Source organism: Aulostomus chinensis, chromosome 18 (genome assembly GCF_037954235.1).
Source record: "Aulostomus chinensis isolate RoL2024-O1b breed Wild chromosome 18, RoL_Achi_v1.0, whole genome shotgun sequence".
Lineage (NCBI taxonomy): Eukaryota > Metazoa > Chordata > Actinopteri > Syngnathiformes > Aulostomidae > Aulostomus > Aulostomus chinensis.
Window position 1 is genome coordinate 8,667,490 of NC_141337.1, and position 18,406 is coordinate 8,685,895.

The following is an 18,406-nucleotide window of genomic DNA, read 5'->3' on the forward strand; positions in this document are numbered from 1 at the left end:
GATTAAATATAGCTGTAAATTAAAAGGTGACTAATATGGCCTACAAAGTTGTTTTTTTTTCATAAATGTCAGAAACTTGAGCGTCATAATTTGATGTACTCATGTGCAGTCTTTGAAGTGTTATTGTCCAATTATCTTATGATAAATTCATAACGAACAGCTGAATTATTTTTGGGCTCCATCAGTACCTCCACTTCATTTCATACCTTTATTCATTGATAGGGAGAATCACCAATGAAGAGCCCTTGATTTCAACAATGAAAAATTAAATCAATTAACTGCTAAAAACTGTGACCTTCAAACTATTTCGAGGAAAACCAGAACTACTTGTCAATACTATGCCCAGTTAGTCATCATCAAAAATTACAAAAACCTAATACATGAACACTTCCATTTATTATACAAGTAAACTAAGATGTCAATTGTCTTTCACAAACCAAGTTGGTATTTTCTTTCTTGAATTGATTTACTCACTGTCATTACCGAATTCTAATAATTGTTCGGCAACTACTGTTAATGGCTTCATGTTTTCAAGGTTCTTTTACTTTGTCTTAAACAAATTTCCAACCATCATCGGCTCAAAAAGCCCCTCTCATTGGAACTGAAGCAGATCCTAAAGAGAAGTGAATATGGTAAATCTGTCTGGTGTAATTAATGCAAAAACAGGCCGAGTACAAAAGCAATGGCTTCTAAAATATTCCAGTTACCAACATCAGCTATCACCTACCGTCAGGCACCTTCCTCTGATCCAACCGCGTGAGAAAGCTGGAACTGTCAGTTCAGATTTGCATCACAAACATTTTATTTTTGGTTATCCAAGTGTTAGTTATTTTGCAATAAACCCAGACATATTAGTCTTAACAAGTAAAACTTTATTGGAATGATACATTTTTGCAAAATATTACTTTATGTATATATTTTTTTTCAACATACTCATTGTGTTCTAAGGGTATCTGTCAAGTTCTCCAGAGGGTAAGATAGTTAAGACTGTAAAGGCAAGAATATACAGTATTGTTTCCCAAAAGGTACAATAGACTACACAATCACTGTACCCAGGTCATGAGGAAAAGATTTTGTTTTCCTTTTTTTTTCAAACTTCTTTTTCTTCTTTTTTTTTGAAAATACAATTAGAAAATATGAACGCAAAACATCTCAGATGTAAAAAGTGTTATGTTTGAATGTGGAGACTTGATGAAAATAGAAGGCAAACACTGGAGAGAAAACGATCAGAGCAAGTTAGTAGTGTCGAGCTGATAGAGGACGAACGACGAGAGCTTGTGTATGGGAAGTTTAAAAAAAAAAAAGGAAAAAAAAGCATTGTTGTGGTCTCAGTGTTGGAAGAGGATCAAGTGGCATTGCCTTCTACCCACCAACTCTGGTCAGAAGATGTGCTCTATTCAAAGCTTTACAGTGTCTTCAAAGTTAGTTTTAGTCAGTTAAATAGGAGATTCGACGAGTCGTGGTGGCTTGGTGAGCCGCTGTTCAATGGGATGTTAATTCTCAAAACATGTCCCCAGGGTTGTGTTGCTGTTAGGTTGCCACATGCAAGAAAAAAAAGAAAGGAAAAAAAAAAAAAACCAAGCTCACCAGATATATGTATAATAAGAACAAAACAAACAAAAAAAATACATATTTCCAAACAGCGTTGAAACATCTCCATCAGACAGTTCAAGACATTCAAAAAGTTATCCAGCGTTTGATCTCAATTACATTAGAGACTTGTCAAAATAATTACCCAAGCTGACTGAAATCATTTGAAAACATTCGTAAAAATGTCATGTTACAAGATTTGATGACAGAGAGAGTGATGCACATCAGAGGTTCACAGAAACGCATCAGTGAGATGGACGAGAGTCTAGCACCTAGGGCCTATGGAGGGTGGGCGGCGAAATCCTTCATGGAACCAAAACCATGTGTTCAGTCAACAAACCAGCGATAAAATTTGGTCTGCGATTGTCTTGCATCCAAGGAAATAAACTTGGTATAAAAGAAAGAAAAAAAAAGGGGGGGGGGGGCTTCTGGATAGCTTCCATTGTTAAATTTGTTACATTGAAAGCTAGACAACAGAATCAAAACACCTCAGTCTCAACAGTCCCAAAAAGTTGGTTAGACTGTAAATCTGTTTGGAGGTGTTGCATGTAGGGGTATATACAAGGGGGGGGGGCAAAAACAAAGTGAGAGGCATAAGTTCAGTGACATTTATCTGCAAACTTTTGCAACAAAACCCAAATGACATTTCTAGTCTTGAATCGGGTCTCGTTTCATCTTCAAAATAGAGCCATTTCATAAGCATGTTATCAACAATCTCACGTACCTCTGCACATAGAAGGCATAATGCTCCGCCATCTTTCTTTGATATTATACAAAAAATAACATGCACATTTGGTTGCTACCTTTTTGCCTATTAAAATCCACCACCAGCCGTTAATTACATAACTCTGCAGTGTTCTCAGTTCGAAAATTTGGCAGAATTTAAATTTATTTATGAAATCTGAACTCCGTTTCACAGATAAGATTGATATTTTATGTTCACTAATATATACATATATATACACATATATACATATATATGTATATATATATGTATATGTATATATAAATAAAATATTTTATATGTCAATATACATGTATAAATGTACTAGGAATTAAATAAACAATAGTCAGGAGTGTGACCACAATGTTAGCCGCTGCTAAACCGCAGCTCTTTAACCCACCCTTGAGCACTAAATAACGCACAAGCACAGAGATCGACATAAAAAGGATGAAAATGATCACCAATAGGATTTTTTTTTAAAATGCTCTAATAAATTCAGCTAAGAGAAAGACAGACTTAAATGCAGAGCTACCATTTTCTCCAAGGTGCCCCAAAATGAGCGAGATCTAGATGAAGTTGACTGATAAATTCATTTTCACTGATCAAAGAGGTCGCCGCTTCAGCTGCGAGCGCGCCATCTACTCAATAATCACGCCACATTGAGCAGATGAAGGCAGGTGCAGAGAGTTTCAAGCTTTCAAAAAAAAAAGGGGGGGGGCACACGGGGAAAGGGGGGTGCCGCCGCCGCCGTCGTAGCCAAAGCTCTGCACCAATGCTTTTCCAACCAGTTGGCATTGAGATAGGCACATCTGTTGGACTTGGTATTGCTTGGACAGATTCAAGGTGGAAAGATGGTGGTGAAGGAGTAAGGGGAGGGTGGGGTTTAGGGGGGTACCAGGGAGGCAAGATACAACAATCAAGTTGCTGTTCAAAAAAAAATAAAATAAAAATAATAAAAGAGGAGCCTCGCAGATTCAGTACCTTAACAGAAAATCAATGCCTCAACCTGCAAAGCCTGAAAATGTGTCATCACACCATCAGAAAGATAGAAATTTAGCCTATTCCTCTCAAGCCCCTGCCACAACACAAGAGGGAGAAATCTAATGAATCGGTAACAGTTGATAAACAATCAGAAAAGGCAACACTGCTGGTTCTGTTGGATCCTTTCTCACTTTGTCTACCTTGCCACTAGGGGGATTTTACAATGTTGTCATCACAATTAAGCAAGTTAGCAGTCCACCCTAGTGCTTTCCTGTCTTCACACCCCCTTTTAATCTTTCTAAATCCGTGTTTCGCTGCAACTCGTGGTTGAAATCTAGAACTCGGCAAACTCCTTTGCACACTTCTCTGTGAAGGAGACTCTGATTTCCTCTTCCTCATAGTCGTCAAAGTTGCTTGTGTCACCGGGGCCTTTACACTTAGGAATAAAAGGAGCTTCCACCTGGAACACACAGCAATCCTCAGTCAGAGTGATAAAGAGCATCTTAGCTGGAGCCTGAACCAGTATGACAGATCTGTATCATACAGTGTCCCACAGGGATGATGAATTGTTGTAGGCCAACCTGAAAGTTAGCACAGCAATGGAGTGCCTCGGCATTCAAAACAAAACAAAAGCACCGTTTTCTTCAGCAAGATAATCTTCACTAATAAACACTGATTTATTACATGTACACACAAATCCAACATTCAACTAGAGACTAATTACAAAGACACATGAAGTCACGACTACATACAAAATTCTCTCGTTTAATCACTTGCTAGCAACAGCTGTTTTGAACAACACACGAAAGGCATTCAGGAGTATTTACTGATTTTATGGTGTAGGACAGAATGTTAAAATACCTTAAGCGTATGTGAACCACAGAGCCTAAATTCAGGTATTTAAGTGAACACCGATTCAGAAAAGTCCTGGTTTGAGGACTCATACCTGGAAGTCTAACGTCATGTTGAATTAAAGGAAACTATGATAATTCTGCTGAGAATTAGAAGGAATCTGTCATTTTGTCTTCTTACCTCCTGGTCGCCAAGTAGATTGTTAGTCTTACAGTTTTGTGTGTGTAAGGTCAGGCGTCTCACCTTCCTCTGGTAGATGGCAATCCAGTCAGTGGTGGCGAACCACTTGTGGCCCTTGATATCGTTGACTCCGTTCCTGAGGTTGCCGAAACGCTTGGTCAAGTCCACCTGCAGCAAATTTCTTAACAGGTCCTTCAGGTCAGAGCTGAAGTGGGAGGGAAAGCGAACCTGCGAACGGTCAAAGAGGTGTGAGCGTTGCCATCACGGCTTGTGTGATGATTTGTAAATCAACTGCAGGGACCCTGACCTATAGCTGCAGGTTAGCCCTTGCCACAGCCTCTCTAACAGTCGCTTTGTTCTTCTTTGGCCCATTAAACACCTAATTCTAAGAGCGGTCAAATTTCCATGTGATTTCTGGTTTTGACAGGTCTGCTTGTTTGCACATTTTTATTCTCCCCTCTCTTGTGCACAAGTAGTAGCACACACAACCCCCACCCACCCACCACAGTTGAGCGAAAGCCTTGGAACGACCTTACATGGAAGCCTCTGGGAGATGCTAAAACTGCCCCCCTGACCAACTATGAGGCCGTTTTCAAAGTCACTGAGGGTCCTTGTTATTTCAAAGCACCGATGAATACTAACAGATGCTAGAAATGCTGCCTGACTTACTTTGTTCCTGATGTCACGCAGGACTTTTTTGTATCAAAAATATGTAAGAAATTGGTGGATGTATGTAGTTAAGGGACTTTTTCCTGCTGTACACGAACTGGGAACACATCAGGATACAAGTTACACATTATTTTTGCACCAATGTCTCGAAAACAAATGATTACCGGTAATAAACAACCTCTGAAGACATGCATAGAGATTGCTCCTTTGAGCGCCTTTGATCTTCAAGACCAAATCTCAGTTGTGTGGTCAAGATAGTGGTCCAGGGGAGGATGCACACCTGTAATGTTGCTTAGGATCAAACTATAAAAGACAAAAAATCCTGACTAAACAGGGCAGATGAGAAAAGGCCCTTAGACTTAGTAAGATCCCATTAATTGAAAAATTTGTCTTCTAAAATGAATTCCATTTCAAAGCAACAGCATTTAGTAGCATTAAAGACTCTTACGATGAAGTCAGGAATAAAATAAGCACATTTATAAGGAAGAGCCGGAAGTATTTTCATCTGTTTTCTATTAAAGACATGGGAAACTTCAATTTCCATTCTTACACGTCAGCTGCAAACGTTTCACATGGCCACGGTCGTCATCTTCATGGACTAGAGAGATGAACCGTGTAACTAGCACCACAAACTGTATTCACATCTGACGGCTTGATCCCACTGGGGTCCGGCTGTGATGCATCTGTCAGAGCCGATCGGTCTACACAATCATTTTGATTCCACAAGACGCTCTACAGTCTGTTCCAGAAGCACCTCTCCGCTATTTTTGACGGAAGCTGTGTGAAGCAGCACATCAATGTGATGAAATCATGGAACCGGGCCAGTAATGGATCGATCAGAGGATTTTCAGTGTTTTCACCAGGTTCAGCACAGAAGTTTAAAAATACAAGGGAAGGGGGTTTAAGTGTCTGTAGTCTGAAGCACAAAGTAACAAAAAAGAAGTAAATAAACACGAGAGAATTTGAAAACAGATGCATGTACAGGAAATTGAGCTACAAGGCCTTGTTCATGTTAGAAACACTGGCGTGGGGTCCCTGCCACATCTGGCCCCAGCAGGAGACACTTGATGAAAATAATATTGAGTTGATGAAGAAATCAAACTACGTACAAGGATAAAGGGACTGTTCAGGTAGTCTACTATGAAACTCACCTTCCCTGATACAATCTTCTCATAAATTTGGATAGGCTGGTCTGCAAAGAAGGGGGGGTAACCAGCGGCCATCTCATATATCAGCACTCCCAGAGCCCACCAATCCACGGCTTTATTGTAACCCTGGAAAAACAGGCTGGTCAGGTTTTTTTCCCCCAAAATTAAAAAATAGGCAGCAAATTGTAGCGCAGTTCTAAAGTTGGTGTCTAACCACACTGATTCGAAAGCTCCATCATTATGTGCAGCTAAACACTCACTTTACTGAGGATGATCTCTGGTGCCAGGTACTCAGGAGTCCCACAGAGAGTCCAGGTTCGGCCCTTCACCCTTTTCGCAAATCCAAAATCTGTAACCTGAGAAACAGTGGACAACTCTAAGTACTTCCCAAACGTCACAAATGAAATTGGTGGCTGAAGACAAAAAAGATACGTGATCCTTGCCTCTATGTAACCTTGCTGGTCGATGAGCAGGTTCTCAGGCTTCAGATCTCTATAGATGAGGTCCAGCGAGTGAAGGTATTCAAAGGTCAGTACAATCTGCGCTGCGTAGAAGCGGGCATGTGGTTCACTGCAAAACACATAAGCCACAATATTTACAGTCAACGTGTAGGCAGCAGAAATATTCAGGCTGACTTGACAAAAGTCAGCTTACCTGAATCTACCAATTCTCCTTAAGTGTGAGAACATTTCCCCTCCAGGTACATACTCCATTATCATATACAGGTTACTGTTGTCCTGTTGAGAGATGAGCAAAGCCTAAATTAACATGTAAAAATACACACATGCTAAACTGAGGTGAACAGGTTCTGGGCAGACACCTATCAACCTCCCGAAGCATACCTTAAAAGAATGCTCCAGCCGCACCAGAAAGGGAAAGTTAACAGCTTGAAGGATGCGTTTCTCGTTCAGTGTGTGTTCTATCTGCTTCAGTTTCACCACCTGAGAGGCATTGGGAACAATTAATTATTAAGAACAGATACTGAAAAATGATAAATATCAGTCCTATTTATCAGCGCTAGCATCATCATGTGAGTTTATCAACATGGGCTTCACCCAAATGCAGTTATTCATTGAAAACATGATATGACACGTAAACTTTGATGCAATATCTTATACGGAAGCTACATTTATCTCCTGCATGTGTACTTATATAATTTAGATAATGTGTTCATATTTTTTTATCGTCCATCTCAGTCAGAGCTCCATTAGGGACAGCTGAACACCAGCCTCCCTATAGACAGACTTCTAAGTCCTTTCAGCATCTGCGATGTTAGAGGGATTGTTAATTTCTACATCATTATTCGAATTTTATTGAAAGGCCGTATTCAAATGGTGATGGTGTGATTTTGGTGCGGATCTTTATCAAACAAACAAAGATGTATTCCCAAGTCTGCAGAGTATCTTGTGTAGGCAGGATGTCTCTGCAGCACCTCAAAATTTAATTTAAAACATTATTTTGACACACAATTGGCCTTTAAAAAGTATTACAAACTTCCTGTGATTTGAAAATTGCAGCAGGTCATATTAGAATTGGCAATTAATTTCAATCAGTTTTGCAGCCTTAGGTGCGACTGAGTTGATGGCGTTGGATACTAACTGATGCCTGAACCCCATCTACATTCACATGCTGGTGATGCATTACACCAGAGTTGTTTCAGCTGCATTAAGTCTGTGAAAGTCGTGGCTACACAACTTGCTGTAAGCAACATTATAATATCCCAAGTAAAATGCATTCACATGCAGTTGCAGAGTAGTACTCCTCTAGGCCAAGTTCTGTACCTTTTGTTTGTCGAGTATTTTCATAGCAAAATGCTGGCCCGTTTCTTTGTGTTTAACCAGCATGACTCTGCCAAAGGAGCCGGTGCCCAAGGTCTTCAAACGCTCAAAGTGGTCCAATGCTGCAGTTTGCTGTGGGGTAGAAAAGGATGCCAGAGAGGACTAAGTTCATCACTTGCCAGCAATGTCACATGAAAATGCCACCTTCAGTTAATTATTGTGTTGGCCAGCAGAGGGTGCACTGCCTCTCTAAAACGAAAGGGAATTCAATAGTTCATGGGTGGGACTATGTATGCCCATGTAGTCTGCCTGACTGGGGAAGCACGTGAGAGCATACCAAGTCAGTATTTGCCATGACTTATCACACTAACACGCACAAAAGTGACAATTACACAGTTAAGTTGCATGCAACACTGACAGAAGAAATCAAACTCAATCAACATCAGTGACGAAAAAATAAAATAAAAGGTCACTTGCTCTCTCACCTGTGCTGGATTCTCCCATTTCTTCAGGAAATCTTCTTTGGCTTTGGCAAGAAACTCCTTCACTGTATTGAGGAACAACATGCCAACATATTAGAGACAGGTCATCTTGTTCTATATAAAACACAACGTCTTCACTTACAGAATTTAATATAAAACACCACCTCGTCCAGAGACCGCAACAATTTACCATGAAAATATGGGGACATTTAAGTGACATTTAAGCAACACAGCATGATTCTTATTACATGTTTTTGTGGATCACCTGATGTCAGTTTGCATTCAATTGTCTCCAGTTTCACTTTCCTTTGTTATGGCAGTCCCTCACAATTTCCTCTATTCAAACCAGTGATAGCGCACAAGATCCAAACAACACTAATCACATTAGGGCTGATAGATCTGGAAAATATATCTAAATTGCAGTTACTCTGACTGATACCGTAATATAAGTCACAATCTAAGAAGGAGTTATTATTTCAATTGAAAACATATCGACATGATTATGGTGTAATCCCTGTATTATCAGGGATCTGTACCAGACCAAGTTGTTTTCTGAAGTCTGCAGAGATATCCCAACTACTCTACAGACTTCAGGTAATATCATACTTACTATGATTTGGATATTGTATAAGAGAATATTGTGATTTTGATCATTTTGACTTACTATTCAGCTCTATATCATACTTAAGGTAGGAATGCACCATTGTTACCATCGTCACTTTTCCTCTAAACTGTTCTTTGAGCCACATGAAATAGATTGCTCGTGCATCAAACTAAATTACAATAAATGGAGGACAAAAGGGATTTAATCTGTAATAAATTTACTGGGAAGAACAAATCAGTTGAGGAGTACGACAAAACCACTTCAAAGCATAAAACATCTTCACAGGTAGGTACTTGTGACAGAGGCTGCCAGGAGTCCTGAAGGAAGTTACAGGGTCCCATGATTAAAAATGGGTGACTATATGTACACAACAAGTGTTAGCGGGGTACTTCAGAGAGTGAAGCTTTATCGGAGAGTGGCCAATTCACTGGTGTGACATCTCAGAGTTGGCCTGTTATGTAAGTGGATTTAAAATGTCAACCAAAACACAAACGCCAAGTTAAAACAACATCTCATCATCCTCAATGATAGTAATTTTCATTACATTAATCTTTACTGAATGAAATTAGCATTCAGGAACAGATGTCAATGTCAGGGTGTTGGTAAAAGCACTGATACTGAGCATTTTTTAAGGATAATCAGGCCTTCACATGAAGCTTGTACAGATGATAAAACGAAAGACGCAAAACTCTTAAAACCCTCAGGAGAATGTTACATCAGAAGCTTGTTTCCAAGCAGGACACCTACCTCACAACAGACAGCAAAGAATTATTTCTCTTCCAAATCTTTTTCTTTTTGTTAAGAATGAAGTTCAACATGAGCCTACGATGTCATTAACACAAGCCTTAACACAGCTAATAAAATGGCCCAGCAAATAACAAAATACACATGCAATGCTACATATATGCCATTATCAATTAATACACACACACACACACACACACACACACAGGGTCATATGCAGAAGTTCATTTTTCCTAGCCTTATCTTTATGGGGTTAATCACAGTGCTCTGTGGGAACATGTAGATAACCAGCCCTTCCTCATTCCTCCCTTCAATCTGTGAACCAGTTTTAAGAAGGACACTAGCCGCCTGAGCAGCAGAGGATGCACAACTATTTATACTTTGAGTCTGGGTCACAAGATGAACGAGGTTGTAAATGTACAAATACAGACTTAAAAAAAGCATAAATGATTCAATTTATTGTGGTGCTAAATTATATAGTGTACAGGGAAGGTCGAGTAACACCACAGAAAATCTTGTTTTTCCAGATGCTGAGCATAACATTTAAGGATTTGCACACATTTCTTATAGGTGAGTGTTCACTATAAAGTGTATATAAAAACAGTGGAAACATAAATCGAGTTCACTGCCTTTCAGGATGATGCGGAACGTCTATCTACCAGTGTGATCGATGCTAAACAGCCTGCAGCACAGTTCAGACAGAGCCAGTCAGCTGCCTGTTCTTCAGCTGCATGCTGCATCTTTTCTGAAAATTTGAAAAAACAAAACAAAAACAAAAACAGATATTTAAAGCCATATGTTAAACATAAAAAAACTGGGGTTTGTACTATGAAGCGGCTACATAAAGGAGTGTCACAGAAATTCCTCATGATAATATGTACAACTGTGATTAACACCCTTTCACAAACTAGCCCAAAGCTTAATCCTGATCTGGCTAATGTGATTTCCTTCAAATTCTCTAAAGACCGGCAGCTCCAACAATAGGATGGGAGAAAGATAGTGAGAATGGCAAAGATTACGTAAACATGGTGGGAGTCCTGTTGCTCCCACAGAGAGCAATGGACGCAGACAGGTCACCAGGGAGAAAATATTTCCCGTGAAAGTTGCACGATTCTTACTTCCTGGTAGAAGTAGTAGTGCCACTAATTGAGCTATTGCTGTTAAAGAGCTGCATAGAGGGGAGAAAAAAATATGGATGCAGACGCTGATCTAAACGAACCCTTTTGATGTCTTTTTCTGAGTTAGAAGGTTTTACTGCCATCATGAGAGACACAGGTGATCAAGTGAGACTAACCCAAATTTCCTTACCATCTGGGATGACTATGGGTATCTCGGCTGCAGCAGCATCTGCCGAGCGCAACCCTGATTCACTAGAGCGAGAGGATGACTCCCTCTTGCCTGCATGCCTCCTGGAGCTCTTCCTGTCACACATTAGCCCTGCAAAGTCTCCCCGATTAGTCTTCCTTCGACTTTTCCTCAAAGCCACTGACTCATGACCTGTCTTCCTCCTCCTTTGAGAGCGCCCCGGTCAGATCAGCAGCCCCACTCATCCGCAGACACCAGTCAAGAGTCCTTGCCGGCAGGGTGTCTTCAGTCTTTCCTGTAACTGTCACTTTCCTGGAGTCGAGTTTACAAAGTTGCATCCACCTCCAGTGTGCAGCCAAACACAGCATGGAGAGCAGCAGAGCTCCCGTTACTCTCACACAGATCAATTGGACCCTTGCTCGGTTTGTATCAATATTTATTCTGTACACAGAGTACTCTGCCGTTCCCTCTCTTGTCAAACACACACACATATGCGCACACAGAGGATACATATTGATCTAAACAGGGGCATAATCACAAGGGGGGAGGCATAAAACACTAGCTGGTATATTTATCCAACCCAGAAAGGGAACTTCTATAGCAAACTGGGCCTCAGTGAAGACCCTCGAGATGAACTAGACACATGTGGATACAACTCAAACTTTCCCTGCTTAGGAGAACCAATCAAATGTCCCATCCGAGATCAAACACTTTCGGAGTTGATCGGGGTATTTTTCAAAAACATAAAAAGTGGCGCTCTCATGAGACACTAGTAAACCTCTCAGTCAAACATTTCCCCCCTGCCCAAATGCACCAAAGTCTGTGTAGTGCCAGTGCTGAATTGATCCTCCAAAAAAATCAATCCTACATCTCTCCCCGGGGCCTCACTGCCCTACTCTGACGCTGGAACAGGGGGGTTATATTAGGGCGAACTGACCGACATTTAACTGAAGCGCGCCAAATCAAGCCTTGTTCAGACAGCATAGAACCCCTTGAGGTTCATAAGAAAACAGTCGGAGGGAAAAATTGAGCTATGTGTAATCTTGGAGGGTGCTCGCAGGTGTGTAAAAGAGAGGAATCAATTGCAGCCAACAGGTTACAACCAGCTGTTGAAATTTTACTCAGCTAGTGAGTGAGAGCAGCTAACAAAACCACCAATCAATGAGGGGATATGAAGGAAAATTCTATATTTTAAGCACATCATGAGAAAAAGGCAGATAAATGTGACAACTGACATTAATTTTTCTAAAAGCACTCTGATTTCAGAGTCCTGGCATGAGACTGGACGGCTGCACCGTATGTGCCGCATCTGCATGACGGAGTCAAAAAAACGTCACGTCCCTCGATTAAGAATAAAATGTAGGTCAAACAGAACAAATGAACAACTATGTAGAAATGTTAGCAGGGAACTCAAACTGAGTGAGCTGGATACAAATTATGGAAATACATCTAATTTTGTTTGGTCCACCATTATAAACAGTGCCTATCCGTATAATGTCAGGCAATTGAATAGCACTGAATATATAAATAATTTATTTGTGTTTACCATAGGAGACACTGAATGTAGTACCAGATACTTTGGGCGCGTTTCCACTGGCTCATTTCGGGTTGGGTCGAGGCTGTATGGCCCCGTTTCCAATGGCCCCAACACGACACTAACGGTTACCATTTTGGTCCCTGCTCCGCTGTGGTTCCAAGCAGCCAAGCGGGGACTAACATGACGTAAACACATAACGGGGCACTGATTGGGTAACTTACCCACTTACGTCATCTATTTGTATCATCCTGGACTCGGCAGAATACTGGTCGATTGCTTGGTAAAATCTTTTATACATTTCTTGGGAGTTCTGTTTCACCGCTTGAAGCCTTGCCTGTCTGTCATCCCTTACTTTCAGTTAAGCAAAAACCACAGTCGCACACAAATTACACCTGGGAACTGTCGGCCGGTGAGTCCACCCATGCTGCGTGGTACCCAGTGCTAGTGGAAATGTACCCGTACTGAGCCGTACCGATCTGACCCCACCCAACCCCGAGCTGAAGTGAGCCAGTGGAAACACACCTTTTGATAGGGGTGAGGGGTTAGAAATGCAGTGTAACAGTTATCTACTCATTCTGTAACGTGCTTGCAGGCTGAAGAAGTAGGTTTAAACATTTCAACACTGTGATCATCAGGCCAATTGTTGGAGCATAAAAGCTAAAAGCTGCCTCACCAAAAGCTTTTAGTCCTGCACTTTGGAGCAACTGACAGACTTGTGCCAGAGGCCAAGAGGGGGCCACACTGGCTCATACACTGCAAGCAGGTGAGACAAAGAGACGGCCGACAAATTAAAGGAAAGGCCTGTATAAGTAAGTACAGAAACATAGCTGTTACTTCCATCTACAGCAGGAGGAGTCACAGACTGGTTTAATGAGAATGATATTTCTGTAGATCATCTTTGCAGTCACCAGATCATATCTCAACACAATCTAAGCAAGATTTTGGACCAGTGCTGCAGCAAACAGATTTTCCCACCTGCTGATGCTTTTGGGGAGCTTGACCGTACTGTGAAAGCCCTGAAGAGTCTCCACTCAGGTACATTTGAGCTGTTCATGCAGCTCATGGTGGTCCACAACCTCACTTATTAATATTTCCTTTTAATTAGGGCCTGAGCCTGAAGATACTTCAGGCGAAGACCCTGTTATGTTGGTTTGTATCTTTATTTCCTGGTGCAATAGAGCATGCTTCAAAAACATTATAATGTTAAAATCAATACCAAACACTGACAGATAACCAATATAGAGACTTCCACACTGGGGTAATGCCTTTCCTCCCTCTGGTTCTGGTCAGCACTTGAGCCACAGAGGTCTTAATCCATGGTAGCTGATTTACACCTCAAGTCCTAAGGTATAAACACAGATACACAACCAGCAAACAAAGAGAGTTTCACTTTGTTTTTTCTGAATCGAACACCGTTTGTTTACATGACATAAACCTTATGTGAGCATTACACCATCGTCCTTCCACATGTAACCAGTAAGCCTTCCGAGGTGCTTCAGTGGAGAGAGACTGAAAGCTATTTAGTGACACACAGTTTCTATCCAGTATCTAACAACTATTTCTACTTTGTTATATTCACAAAAACCACAGTTTGGGAGTCAGACATCTCTTTCAACCTCAACAATTGAGGCAACACTTCTGTGATTCCTTCTTCAATACTGTGGCACTATAATATGCTATGGCTTTGTTTGTGGCCGAGTGGTTTTGGCAACTGTGACAGCAACTTTTACTAAAAAAATAAATAAAACAGAGGATGTGGGCAACTGATATCTCTTGAACGCAAATGTGTGTTTTGATGCACACTGATCAGACCACAGTTACTCTGTTTCTCAGTATCAGTATCACTTCACTCTGCCAGTTGTGGTTAAGTTTATGTATTTGATAAAGATTAAGCTGATTCATGTTGAACCATGAGACTGGATGGACCCACATCACTGTGGGTGTGCATGGGTAGCCTGCCTGTTGTTGGAAGAATCCTAACTCCTAAGTTTTATCCTTCTTGCTGCAGGATTTCCCCTCTCAGAACTGTTCAGGCCCAATGCCAGGATTCCAACTTGCCAATTCAGTGCTGTAAGCTTATCTGAGGTGGCTGATGATTGGCATTTCAACAATAAGGTCCACAAGTAATCAGTGGAGGCTTACAACAAAGCCCCTTTAACTGGAGACAGGAAGTGATGAGCATTCGAAACAAAAACCTGTCCCTGTTACACAAACCAGCTGCGTGCAGAGCAGGGGCAGGATATGAACCACACAGATATTTATAGATAGAGCGAGTTGCACTTTGACAGGGTGCCACTTCATTACATGCTCAATTAAAATAATAATAGAAAAAAATCACAGGATTCAATATATCATTCCACTGTGTTAAAACTGGCTGACAGAACAGTCTTGCTCAGATGAGGAAGAAGTGCGGTAAGTACAGGAAAAGACTTCCAAGCACACGTTAAGACACTTGCTATGACCCTGCCAGAGTAGGACAGGAGACAATAGGCTTGTTAATAAAACTGAACTGTGTGTGTTTGGGTGGGTTTGTTGTTACAATGTGTAACAGCTGAGGCTGATAGTATAGCCCTGTGAAGCCTGGTGCCTAACAGACACTTTCAACAGTAACTCAGAATTGCCTTCCTCTGAAATCTAAGTGGGAAACAATAGGCAGCTGAGCAGAGACAAACCATTGTCTGCTGTGTGTACTCATCTACACACATGGCTGCTGGCCATGGATACCAGTAAAACCTATTTCTGCTGAAATGACAGCTCAATCACCAATCACCAGGACATATTGTGAATAAGCTATCAATCAAATGCATGCCTGGAAGTTCAATGCATGAACCTGAGCTCAAAATGTGAGTGGCTAAGCCAATGAGATGTAGCACAAGCCACGGCTCCACCCCTAAGCCATGCTTATGTCCAGATCCAAAATGAAAACTCACACCAACGGCAAGCCTGTAGCTCCTCCTGTGGTTGACCACTACTGCTTTCTATGCTTCCTGTGTCCCCCAAACAAGGCCCGGCTCGTTGAAACAGCCTCCCTGCCAGCTTGTGAATAACAGACATCACACGAGGCGAGCAAGCTGGTGAAGTCTTCACAGTTTCAACACAGCAGTATATCCAGAGGCTCTAACAAGTGGCAAATCCAGAGTTAGAGTTTTAGTTTGGCAGTTACCAACTGTGCAGAACATGGGCTGAACCTTTCTTGCTCCTTCACTTCCTGCTGTAGCACAGTGTCTGTCCGCCCTGCATCTTCCTGTGGGCCAGGACTCTGTTTTATATACAGCTACAGCAGCTCTCTGCCCATCTTCTCCAACTTGGAACATTTGTGGGAAACAAACTTTTTTTTACTTGAGTCAGCGCTCAACACACTCCACCTTCTTCTGAAAGTAAAATTGAGCTCCATCCTCTCCTCTATTTCGAAATGCTACAGTTAGAAAACAATGATCCGAGAGTGTGAGCTCTGGGCCCCTGGTCTATACCCGTCTCTGGGGATCAGGGTGAGCGCATAGTAGTCAAAGTGAAAGATGTGACGCTTCTAACAACAATAATAATTAAAAAAAAAGTTTCTATAGAATTCCTATAATTTGAAAACCAAAGCAATGTGCCATAGTACCTGAAGGTCATGAGGCTGGTTACATGGGGTTACATGGGCCGGGTTAATGTTACAGTGGGACTGGAGGCCATTCTTCACACCTACCCTCAAGCAGCAACAAGGAGCTGGTGCTCATTTCACAGATACCTGCTCAGACTTAGCACACTTGAGCGTTATTTATGGTGTTACGGATAGAAAACATTTCCATGTCCTCTAAGGCTTTCCCCAGGGTCAATGATCCTGGGTAGAAAAAAAGTGAAAACAAATGTTGGGATAACATAGTATGTGGGTAAGTAACAGGGGATCTTAAAAAAATAAAACTTGACACCAAACTGGTGTCAAAAGAGCTCATCAAGTGAGTGAAAAGTAGCAGGGAGCAACAGCCCACAATACAATTACAGAGAGAGTAGAGCGCCTCTCTCTCTCTCTCTCTCTCTCTCTCTCTCTCTCACACACACACACACACACACACACACACACACACACACACACACACACACACAAGTGCCCTTGTTCTAAATGTTGCTCATCACATGATATTCAAGAGACTCCGACTCCAAGTTTCTGCCTGGAGAGGATCACCATGCATGTATCATATGATCCTGTCCTGGTGGCTTTTCCCTTCACTAATAACAACCAACTCTTCTCAACTCATTCAGTGTCTGTGGGTCTCAGATCGATGCTGCTTTAGGACTGCTGCAAACTTTTTTTTGAATGTTAACAGCAACTTCTCATGCTACCTTTACAATATAATAAAAAAAGCGTAAAACAATTAGAATATTTAAAAAGTGCTCAAGAAACAAACTCCACACCAGGTTAATTATTAAGTTATGATGTTAGTGCAGCATTTCATAACCTTGAGATGGGGGGCGGGCGGGACGGGACATGATCATAAGCCACAAGGAAACCTATGACTGCTGGCTCGTTGTCGTCACCCCGCGCTGGTACCTCAGAATATACCTTGGGGCATTTCATCACGAGCTTTCCCACAAAATCAGTGAAGAAAAGGAATAACATCCTCTTCTGTTCCTTGGGATAAATATGGTTTTCAAAGCTTAAAAGCTTGGCAGGAATTTCTTCATAGCGCCGAAAGCAACCAAAGAGGATCTCAAAAGAAGCTGACAACCAGTGAAGTTAATATTACTCTTCCCAAATATCCCTGCGTCCATACGAGAAAACTAATGCATTGCCGTGTTTCTGGGTTTGGGTGCAGCGTACAGGTTAAAAGTTGTACCTTACATTTTACAGCCATGATAGGAAGCAGGAAATAAAAGCAAGAGGCGGACGGCTGAACCTCTGAGTTAGGGGTTAGTTAATAGACTCACCACTCTCCATCTCATTGCCCTTCTTTGCGGTGGGCGTGTTGCCCATTTTGACAGGCTGATAGTGAGTCCCTGGGTCCGGGCGAGTTTCCTTTACGAGTCGTTGAGTGATGATACCCCACTAAAGCCGTCTCTGGGCCCGATGAAGCTGTCAGTTAGCCACTAGCTAACAGCTATCATTATTGACTAAAGACTGCAAATATATTCCCTGTTCTTCTCTCTAGTTTGAAAACCCAGCGAGTACGTAGATATAGATATCTATATATACAAGTTTGCAGCCAACACTACAGCTGGTGGTGAGCAAGGCTAGCTAGCTAATTGTAACAGAAATGGCCAGTGGGTGTTAGCTTAATAGCGTTAGCTCGTCAGTTGACAAACGAGCACCGGTAAATCTAGATATCACTCGGCTGTTGCTTATCTGCAGAGGTGGCTCGATGTATCCAAAACCCAGTCCGAGGCACTAGACAGATGGTCGAGGGTCGTTTTCGATCTGTCTAGCGAGCAACCTAGCTTTAGCTGTTAGCGTCCCTCGGAGTCGTACCCTGGCCTGAACTAACCAGGTGCTATCTGAGTGGGCAGGCCTCTTCTATCCAGACATGGATAACAAAATTTGTGTCCAAGTTGTTCGTTTTTCCGCGGTAATTGCTGTCAAGACGGAGCCCCCTCAGTTTGCTTCGAAGCCAGGCGTCAAGTGCAATGGTTTCCCTGGCCTTATCATCTGACTGACGATTCCTAAAATCAACAGACCCTTTCCATTAATCTTCAGACCGCAAGGGAAACTCCAGTCATCCACCAGGGGGGTCCCTCCTCTGGTTGGCTCTGATTGGCTAAGTATCGAGATACTTACGTGAGTGACATCTTAAGTCAAGTGCTGATTGGCTAAAACCTAAAACATGCAACTATTACG

At 41.8% G+C, this 18,406-nt stretch overlaps 1 protein-coding gene across 2 annotated transcripts; it reads right to left on the minus strand.

The window, feature by feature from the left end:
- Window positions 1–812: 812 nt before the first annotated feature.
- Window positions 813–18,294, minus strand: prkacaa (protein kinase, cAMP-dependent, catalytic, alpha, genome duplicate a). 2 transcript variants are annotated; one of them, XM_086184278.1, is made up of 10 exons: window positions 11,061–11,516; window positions 8,408–8,469; window positions 7,926–8,054; window positions 6,987–7,085; window positions 6,799–6,881; window positions 6,588–6,714; window positions 6,405–6,500; window positions 6,148–6,270; window positions 4,391–4,555; window positions 813–3,755 (listed from the first exon to the last, which is right to left on the minus strand). In XM_086184278.1, the coding sequence occupies exons 1-10, from the start codon at window positions 11,182–11,184 to the stop codon at window positions 3,630–3,632; spliced, it is 1,134 nt and encodes a 377-aa protein (XP_086040404.1). In that variant the 5' UTR covers window positions 11,185–11,516; the 3' UTR covers window positions 813–3,629. The 2 variants fall into 2 exon arrangements, with proteins under 2 accessions (XP_086040404.1, XP_086040405.1); XM_086184279.1 differs by lacking the exon at window positions 11,061–11,516 and adding an exon at window positions 17,503–18,294 and having other exon boundaries at window positions 815–3,755.
- Window positions 18,295–18,406: the final 112 nt, after the last annotated feature.

Excerpts from the sequence above, each read along its gene's own strand:
- prkacaa (XM_086184278.1), bottom strand. The coding sequence starts at position 11,184 with ATGTGTGACAGGAAGAGCTCCAGGAGGCATGCAGGCAAGAGGGAGTCA. Across the intron at positions 8,055-8,407 it reads AATGGGAGAATCCAGCACAG|CAAACTGCAGCATTGGACCA; the intron begins GTGAGAGAGCAA and ends TCTACCCCACAG. Across the intron at positions 6,882-6,986 it reads GGCTGGAGCATTCTTTTAAG|GACAACAGTAACCTGTATAT; the intron begins GTATGCTTCGGG and ends ATCTCTCAACAG.